The 10,000-nt window shown below is 43.0% G+C and overlaps 1 protein-coding gene across 1 annotated transcript in view; it reads left to right on the top strand.

The window, feature by feature from the left end:
* LOC131366296 (fibulin-2-like) overlaps positions 1-10,000 on the top strand; it is an 89,753-nt gene that overhangs the window by 31,950 nt on the left and 47,803 nt on the right. The window contains exons 8-12 of the mRNA XM_058410652.1: positions 1,767-1,868; positions 4,480-4,614; positions 5,675-5,812; positions 8,862-9,106; positions 9,643-9,772. Coding sequence (XP_058266635.1) covers positions 1,767-1,868; positions 4,480-4,614; positions 5,675-5,812; positions 8,862-9,106; positions 9,643-9,772 — 750 coding nt within the window. The remainder of the gene's footprint in view (positions 1-1,766; positions 1,869-4,479; positions 4,615-5,674; positions 5,813-8,861; positions 9,107-9,642; positions 9,773-10,000) is intronic.

Here is a 10,000-nt window from a genome sequence, read left to right as displayed (position 1 = left end):
CATCACTCCTCTATACATCACTCATCACATCACTCATCACTCCTCTATACATCACTCATCACATCACTCATCACATCTCTATACATCACTCATCACATCACATCACTCATCACTCCTCTATACATCACTCATCACATCACTCATCACTCCTCTATACATCACTCATCACATCACTCATCACATCTCTATACATCACTCATCACATCACATCACTCATCACTCCTCTATACATCACTCATCACTCCTCTACACATCACTCATCACATCACTCATCACTCCTCTACACATCACTCATCACATCACTCATCATTCCTCTACACATCACTCAACACATCACTCATCATTCCTCTACACATCACTCATCACATCACTCTTCACTCCTCTACACATCACTCATCACATCACTCATCACTCCTCTACACATCACTCATCACATCACTCATCTTCACATCACTCATCACATCACTCATCACTCCTTTATACATCACTCCTCTACACATCACTCATCACATCACTCATCACTCCTCTACACATCACTCATCACATCACTCCTCTACACATCACTCATCACATCACTCATCACTCCTCTATACATTACTCTTCATATCACTCCTCTTCACATCACTCATCACTCCTCTATACATCACTCCTCTACACATCACTCATCACATCACTCATCACTCCTCTACACATCACTCATCACATCTCTATACATCACTCATCACATCACTCATCACTCCTCTATACATCACTCATCACATCACTCATCACTCCTCTACACATCACTCTTCATATCACTCCTCTATACATCACTCATCACATCACTCATCACATCACTATACATCACTCATCACATCACTCATCACATCACTCATCACTCCTCTACACATCACTCATCACATCACTCATCACATCACTCATCACATCACTCATCACTCCTCTACACATCACTCATCACATCACTCATCACATCACTCATCACTTCTCTACACATCACTCATCACATCACTCATCACTCCTCTATACGTCACTCATCACATAACTCATCACTCCTCTATACATCACTCATCACATCACTCATCACATCACTCATCACTTCTCTACACATCACTCATCACATCACTCAACACTCCTCTATACATCACTCATCACATCACTCATCACTCATCACTCCTCTACACATCACTCATCACATCACTCATCACTCCTCTACACATCACTCATCACATCACTCATCACTCCTCTACACATCACTCATCACATCACTCATCACATATCTCACCATATGACATCACATCACTCCTTCCTGTCATTTATTTTCCTCTAACAGCATGACATTGGATGTTTTATTCGTTACTCATTCATTTCTCGTTAATTGTTTTTATTAGTCAGCGGTCACTGTGTATTAAATAGCTAACTAGTTTTATATTTAGTTAATTTTGTAGATTGTTCATTTCAAACTAGTTAAACTAAACAGTTTAAACTCATATTCTTCCAGTCCATTCTGTCTCACTCTCTTATTCTGTCTGTCTGTCTTTCTCTCTATCCAACTCTTTTGCTTGCTCTCTCTCTCTCTCTCTCTCTCTCTCTCTCTCTCTCTCGGTCATTACTGTGTCATTCAGATGTTGTATGGAGCTGAAGGTCAGAGGGCTGAAGGGGAAAAAGGAAGACAGGGGCAGAAGAGTGGCTTTAAATCACTCGTTTATTCTTCTAGCAGGATGCAGGATGGTGCACTTTTTCCTTTAATGACGAATGTCCTTCTGCAGGAAATGGCCACTGTGCCCATCACTGCCACCTGGTGGAGGGTCAAGCTCACTGCACCTGTTCCCCAGGATTCAATCTGATGCCTGATGGACACTCGTGTGAAGGTATATACACACATGCACACACACACACGCACTCACACACACACACACACTACATGTGTCATATACTGAGTTTTATTTAGGTATATGATATGAAATCTATTATTATATATGAATCTGTTCAGTTTATTAATCGGTATACGTTTTTAGCTGTGGTTATAAACTGATCCAGATGAGTGACATATGTTTTTCTACACTGAGCTCTGTGAATCTGGTAGGAGTCATAATACGATTCATGAATCATTTAGATTTCTATAGAAATCTGTGAGTTTCAAAACACTGTATATGAATCATATTTAATGACACCCATCTGTAGGAGTAATGCATAAACATCACATCAATAGACATAAACAACTGAATGAGTGATTCATTTGACATACAGGAATCAAATACAACAATTAACATGTTTCTTTATACATTTCCAAAAACTATATGAATCATTTGTGTCATTTGATTCATGGCGATTCAGTTAATTTTAAATGATTCATAAGAATCTACTTCAAATATATCTGTTTTTTTCTAGCAATCTGTATCATGTTTAAAAATGATTCAGTAACAGTGACTCATATGAATCATTTCAAAACTTTCTGTAAGAATGTAAGGTTTTTTTTATATAGTGTGTGTAGTTAAATCATGTTTCTGTGGTGAAATGTGAGTGTTTAGGGTGTATGAGCTGTGTGTGTGTGTGTGTGTGTTGGTTTGTGTGTGTTTGTGTGTGTGTGCGCGTGTGTTTTTGTGTGTGCGTGTGTGTGGTTTTGTGTGTGTGTGTTTGTGTGTGTGTTTCTGTGTGTGTGTGTATATGTGTGCATGTGTGTGTGTGTGCGCGCGTGTGTGTGTTTCTGTGTATGTGTGTGTGTATGTGTGTATGTGTGTGTGTGTCTGTGTGTCTGTGTGTTTGTGTGTGTATGTGTGTGTGTGTGTGTCTGTGTGTTTGTGTGTGTGTGTGTGTATATACACTATATTGCCAAAAGTATTCGCTCACCCATCCAAATAATCAGAATCAGGTGTTCCAATCACTTCCATGACCACAGGTGTATAAAATCAAGCACCTAGGCATGCAGACTGTTTTTACAAACATTTGTGAAAGAATGGGTCGCTCTCAGGAGCTCAGTGAATTCCAGCGTGGAACTGTGATAGGATGCCACCTGTGCAACAAATCCAGTCGTGAAATTTCCTCGCTCCTAAATATTCCACAGTCAACTGTCAGCTGTATTATAAGAACGTGGAAGTGTTTGGGAACGACAGCAACTCAGCCACGAAGTGGTAGGCCACGTAAACTGACGGAGCGGGGTCAGCGGATGCTGAGGCGCATAGTGCGAAGAGGTCGCCAACTTTCTGCAGAGTCAATCGCTACAGACCTCCAAACTTCATGTGGCCTTCAGATTAGCTCAAGAACAGTGCGCAGAGAGCTTCATGGAATGGGTTTCCATGGCCGAGCAGCTGCATCCAAGCCATACATCACCAAGTGCAATGCAAAGCGTCGGATGCAGTGGTGTAAAGCACGCCGCCACTGGACTCTAGAGCAGTGGAGACGCGTTCTCTGGAGGGACGAATCGCGCTTCTCCATCTGGCAATCTGATGGACGAGTCTGGGTTTGGCGGTTGCCAGGAGAATGGTACTTGTCTGACTGCATTGTGCCAAGTGTAAAGTTTGGTGGAGGGGGGATTATGGTGTGGGGTTGTTTTTCAGGAGCTGGGCTTGGCCCCTTAGTTCCAGTGAAAGGAACTCTGAATGCTTCAGCATACCAAGACATTTTGGACAATTCCATGCTCCCAACTTTGTGGGAACAGTTTGGAGCGGGCCCCTTCCTCTTCCAACATGACTGTGGACCAGTGACCAAAGCAAGGTCCATAAAGACATGGATGACAGAGTTTGGTGTGGATGAACTTGACTGGCCTGCACAGAGTCCTGACCTCAACCCCATAGAACACCTTTGGGATGAATTAGAGTGGAGACTGAGAGCCAGTCCTTCTCGTCCAACATCAGTGTGTGACCTCACAAATGCGCGTCTGGAAGAATGGTCAAAAATTCCCATAAACACACTCCTAAACCTTGTGGACAGCCTTCCCAGAAGAGTTGAAGCTGTTATAGCTGCAAAGGGTGGACCGACGTCATATTGAACCCTATGGATTAGGAATGGGATGTCACTTAAGTTCATATGCGAGTCAAGGCAGGTGAGAGAATACTTTTGGCAATGTAGTGTATGTGTGTGTTTCAGGTTCTGTAACAGTGTTTAAGGTGTTCTATAAGACCTCTATAGGATCTCACGACTGAACCGGAAACTTTTCATTGTTCAGATTCAGCTTTATTCTTTGCATGGATGTTTGAAAGCACAGGGCCTGGGGTGTGTTATTCTAAAGAAAACAGCCAGGCACAATGAACACACACACACACACAGGTGTGTTTAAAAAAGACTAACTCATAAACAGATGTACCGTTCACACAAAACTTCCAGTGTTTCTGCCAACAAAAGAGACGTCATTTAACCTGTCTTCATTGCACACACACACACACACACACACACAATATACTGAGTCTGAACATACATACATGTACAGATTTAATAATAATAATAATAATAATAAATGATTTCATCTCTCTCTCTCTCTCTCAGATGTAGATGAGTGTTTTCCCTCCACACACTCGTGTCAGCTAAATGAGAGGTGTGAGAACACTGTGGGCAGTTTTAGGTGTCTGCAGCAGATCATTTGTCCATCAGGATATCAGCTGAGGAACGACTTGTGTGAAGGTACACACACACACACACACACACACACACTCAGTGTGTGTACAGTACTTTGTGGTGTGTTTCATAGGGTGTTGGTATAATATCGGTCACAGTGAGTTCTGTTCTGCTGCCCATTAATCTGTCTGTCTGTCCATCCTTCTGTGGCCAGATGTTTCTCTCTGTCTACCTGGTTTACTGTCCAACCATCTGTCTGTTTGTATGTTTGCCCCCCTGTCTATCTGTCTGTCTCTCTGTCTGCGTCTCCCTGTCTGTTTCTCTGACTGTCTGTGTCTCTCTGTCCATCTGTCTATCTCTCTGTCTGTTTGTCTTTCTGTTTGTCTGTCTGTCTGTGTCTCCCTGTGTGTCTCTCTGTCTGTCTGTGTCTTTCTGTCTGTCTGTCTCTCTCTCTGTCTGTCTGTGTCTCTCTGTCTGTTTCTCTCTGTCTGCTTCTCTCTGTGCATCTGTTTGTTTCTCTGTCTGTCTGTGTCTTTCTGTCCATCTGTCTGTCTCCCTGTCAATCAGTCAGTCTGTCTGTCTGCCTGATTGCCTGTCTGTCTATCCACCGATCTGTCTGCCTGTTGCCTTTCTACCTGTCTCACTATCTGCCTCACTGTATATTGTATGTCTCTCTCTCTCTCTCTCTCTCTCTCTGTTTGTGTGTCTGTCTCTCTCTCTCTCTGTTTGTGTGTCTGTCTCTCTGTATTTCTTTAAATATGTGTCTTTTTTAAACATATGATGAAGATTAGAGGAATTATTTCTGCACTGTAAACATCACTGAGAATTTGAATCTGATCACAGGGTCTGTGTGCACCATGTGGAGCTCTCATTAGCGTGATTATGTTTTACAGATGTTTAGACAAGAAAATAAAAAAGAAACAGAGAAGCGTGTACTTGAACATGTGTAGTGTAGAGACGATGTTTTCTCTCTGTGTCACACTGCCACCTGGTGCTCAGGTTTATTATTACTCTAAGTTCCAGCTCCAGTGTTTCAGCACCCTGAGATCTGCTCCACGGTGCTGCTGGGAATGATTAGGACACTTCACCTGGTCCTGCTAAAACTGCTTCCTTGCCTTTCTTGCAGATATTAACGAGTGCACGCTGGGAGCTGACAGTTGTGGCCCGGGGTTCGACTGTGTCAACACAGCCGGCTCGTTCAGCTGCAGAGCCACACCCAGGTGTCCAGGAGGATTTACTCAGGACTCACGGGGCCAGTGCACTGGTAAGACCTTACATTTACACATACAACAAAGCCTGTGAGGATCCCTCGAGGTGTCTGTCGTTAGATGTTGCTAACAGGTGATGGAAGTTTATGGCCTCCAGTTTAGCATGGTGCACCAAGTATGTATGTGCATATCAGACACACTGTTATCTGTAAATGTGGGAAAAAAAAAAGTCTCAATTGGACAGTTTGGTGTAACTCCACCCAGATATAGACAGGGGGCGGGGCCTAAAGTCTGAAGGTGTAGCTTGTAGATTAAATAAGATACAGATGTGATTCAAAAGGAAGGATTAATAAGTTAATGAGTTCATTCAGTAATTAATCAACTGATACTGCAACAGATTCGCCAAGCTGAAATAAGACCTCTCTCTGTCTCTCACTCCCTCTCTCTCTCTCTCTCTCTCTCTCTTCTTCTTTCTCTTTATTTTTCTGTAAACTGGTGGAATTAGCCCGCAGCTACAGGAACCAGCAGACATGTCGAGGCAGTGAGCCCCAGATCTGCTCTAAAGAAATGAAATAAAAACCTAAAACCTTGCACACTGTAAAAGTTTCAGCTGAAAACAATATCCTCAAGGTTTTCTTGTGAAAAGAATTATCCAGCGGATGAATTCAGACCCTGAGAATCTGAGACTTAATAAATTATTTTAATATAAAAAAATATTTTAAAATAATTAACATAATTAAATTTGTTTCAGTTCAACTTGTATATGTGGTTTATTATTAAGTAGAGTCAGAGCTGAAGCGGTTTCTCTGTAACATGATCAGTTTCTCTTATTAACCTGAGACTGCTGAGGGGACGAGTGTTTATAGCTGATAGAGAGAGAGAATAAAGAGAGACTGCTGAGGGGACGAGTGTTTATAGCTGAAGAGAGAGAATAAAGAGAGACTGCTGAGGGGACGAGTGTTTATAGCTGATGAGAGAGAGAATAAAGAGAGACTGCTGAGGGGACGAGTGTTTATAGCTGAAGAGAGAGAATAAAGAGAGACTGCTGAGGGGACGAGTGTTTATAGCTGATGAGAGAGAGAATAAAGAGAGACTGCTGAGGGGATGAGTGTTTATAGCTGATAGAGAGAGAGAATAAAGAGAGACTGCTGAGGGGATGAGTGTTTATAGCTGATAGAGAGAGAGAATAAAGAGAGACTGCTGAGGGGACGAGTGTTTATAGCTGAAGAGAGAGAATAAAGAGAGACTGCTGAGGGGACGAGTGTTTATAGCTGATGAGAGAGAGAATAAAGAGAGACTGCTGAGGGGATGAGTGTTTATAGCTGATAGAGAGAGAGAATAAAGAGAGACTGCTGAGGGGATGAGTGTTTATAGCTGATAGAGAGAGAGAATAAAGAGAGACTGCTGAGGGGACGAGTGTTTATAGCTGATGAGAGAGAGAGAATAAAGAGAGACTGCTGAGGGGACGAGTGTTTATAGCTGATGAGAGAGAGAGAATAAAGAGAGACTGCTGAGGGGACGAGGGTTTATAGCTGAAGAGAGAGAGAATAAAGAGAGACTGCTGAGGGGACGAGTGTTTATAGCTGATAGAGAGAGAGAATAAAGAGAGACTGCTGAGGGGACGAGTGTTTATAGCTGATAGAGAGAGAGAATAAAGAGAGACTGCTGAGGGGACGAGTGTTTATAGCTGAAGAGAGAGAGAATAAAGAGAGACTGCTGAGGGGATGAGTGTTTATAGCTGAAGAGAGAGAGAATAAAGAGAGACTGCTGAGGGGACGAGTGTTTATAGCTGAAGAGAGAGAGAATAAAGAGAGACTGCTGAGGGGACGAGTGTTTATAGCTGAAGAGAGAGAGAATAAAGAGAGACTGCTGAGGGGACGAGTGTTTATAGCTGAAGAGAGAGAATAAAGAGAGACTGCTGAGGGGACGAGTGTTTATAGCTGAAGAGAGAGAGAGAATAAAGAGAGACTGCTGAGGGGACGAGTGTTTATAGCTGAAGAGAGAGAATAAAGAGAGACTGCTGAGGGGACGAGTGTTTATAGCTGAAGAGAGAGAATAAAGAGAGACTGCTGAGGGGATGAGTGTTTATAGCTGAAGAGAGAGAGAATAAAGAGAGACTGCTGAGGGGACGAGTGTTTATAGCTGAAGAGAGAGAGAATAAAGAGAGACTGCTGAGGGGACGAGTGTTTATAGCTGAAGAGAGAGAATAAAGAGAGACTGCTGAGGGGACGAGTGTTTATAGCTGAAGAGAGAGAGAGAATAAAGAGAGACTGCTGAGGGGACGAGTGTTTATAGCTGAAGAGAGAGAATAAAGAGAGACTGCTGAGGGGACGAGTGTTTATAGCTGAAGAGAGAGAATAAAGAGAGACTGCTGAGGGGATGAGTGTTTATAGCTGAAGAGAGAGAGAATAAAGAGAGACTGCTGAGGGGACGAGTGTTTATAGCTGAAGAGAGAGAGAATAAAGAGAGACTGCTGAGGGGACGAGTGTTTATAGCTGAAGAGAGAGAATAAAGAGAGACTGCTGAGGGGACGAGTGTTTATAGCTGATAGAGAGAGAGAATAAAGAGAGACTGCTGAGGGGACGAGTGTTTATAGCTGAAGAGAGAGAGAGAATAAAGAGAGACTGCTGAGGGGACGAGTGTTTATAGCTGAAGAGAGAGAATAAAGAGAGACTGCTGAGGGGACGAGTGTTTATAGCTGAAGAGAGAGAATAAAGAGAGACTGCTGAGGGGATGAGTGTTTATAGCTGAAGAGAGAGAGAGAATAAAGAGAGACTGCTGAGGGGACGAGTGTTTATAGCTGAAGAGAGAGAATAAAGAGAGACTGCTGAGGGGACGAGTGTTTATAGCTGAAGAGAGAGAATAAAGAGAGACTGCTGAGGGGATGAGTGTTTATAGCTGAAGAGAGAGAGAATAAAGAGAGACTGCGGAAGGGACGAGTGTTTATAGCTGATAGAACACGAGACAACAGGAAGATCTCGATAGACCAACATTAAATGTAACTATAAGTGAATTAAAAGTGTGTGTGTGCGCGCGTGTGTGTGTGTGTGTGCGCGCGTGCGTGTGTGTGTGTGTGTGTGTGTGTGCGTGTGTGTGTGTGTACAGACATTGATGAGTGCAGGACAGTAACTCAGCCCTGCAGTCCCGGGTTTAACTGCATCAACACGGTCGGCTCATACACCTGCCAGCGCAAGATCATCCTGTGTGGCAGAGGCTATCACTCCAGTCCTGATGGCACCAGGTGTATCGGTAATACACACCTGAACACACACACACCTGAACACACACACTCACCTGAACACACACACACACTTGAACACACACACTCACCTGAACACACACACTCACCTGAACACACACACACCTGAACACACACACACACTCGACAGAGAGCCCTGAGTGTGTATCACAATCTCTCCTACACACACCCCACACATGGTACATAGTTGTGGTTTTCCTGAATAAAACTCCTGAAAACCCTCAGAGTGAGCTCATGCACAGGATCAGGGGTATTAGAGGAGATAATAACCCTAAAGAACAGAAGCCACGCCCACTGGCGGTGTCATGAGAATAAAGGTCTCAGGACCTAATTTGCACTTTCTTTTAAATAAATGGGGCTAAATAAAATTCAGCAAATAATCATTGAAAGCGAATTTAGTTCATATTAACTCTCTTCATGATATTAATATATCTAAACAGTAATATTTGTGTTAACTGTTATAACTGTTAGATTTTTTTTATTTATTTATTTATTCAACAAAATGTTCCAAAATTAAATAGCTTTGAGGGAAAAAGTTTGTGATTCTCCTGAAGATCATCTGATCAAATTTCAGATCAAATTTATGCAGAAACACAGAAATTGTTATGGGGTCACAAACTTTTCTAGCAGCACTGGACGTCCAGCTCCTTCACCAGCTCCGTGCCCGTTCTCCTGAGGTTCAGTTGGACCTCTCACACCAAAGCTCCTTCATCCCTGGGAGCTTGCTTGTGTCTCTTACCTGAAGGATGTGGCGTCTGTGTGCTACCAAGATACAGATGTTTTTTGGATACAGATGTTTGTACAGATGCTTGTGGTACCATCAGAGGTTTGGAAATAGCTCCTCAGGAGGAACTGGACGTTTTCTGATGTCTTGGTTGTATTTTCAGACAGTATCGGGGCAAACAGACTCTAAACACAGGCCCTGACTGGGTGGTTAACACCTGCCTCATATCTCCAGAGGTAGAGGATCGATTCCTGTCTCTGC

This window comes from Hemibagrus wyckioides, linkage group LG15, assembly GCF_019097595.1.
Source record: "Hemibagrus wyckioides isolate EC202008001 linkage group LG15, SWU_Hwy_1.0, whole genome shotgun sequence".
Classification (NCBI taxonomy): Eukaryota; Metazoa; Chordata; class Actinopteri; order Siluriformes; family Bagridae; genus Hemibagrus; species Hemibagrus wyckioides.
This window is presented reverse-complemented; position numbering and strand designations above follow the sequence as displayed.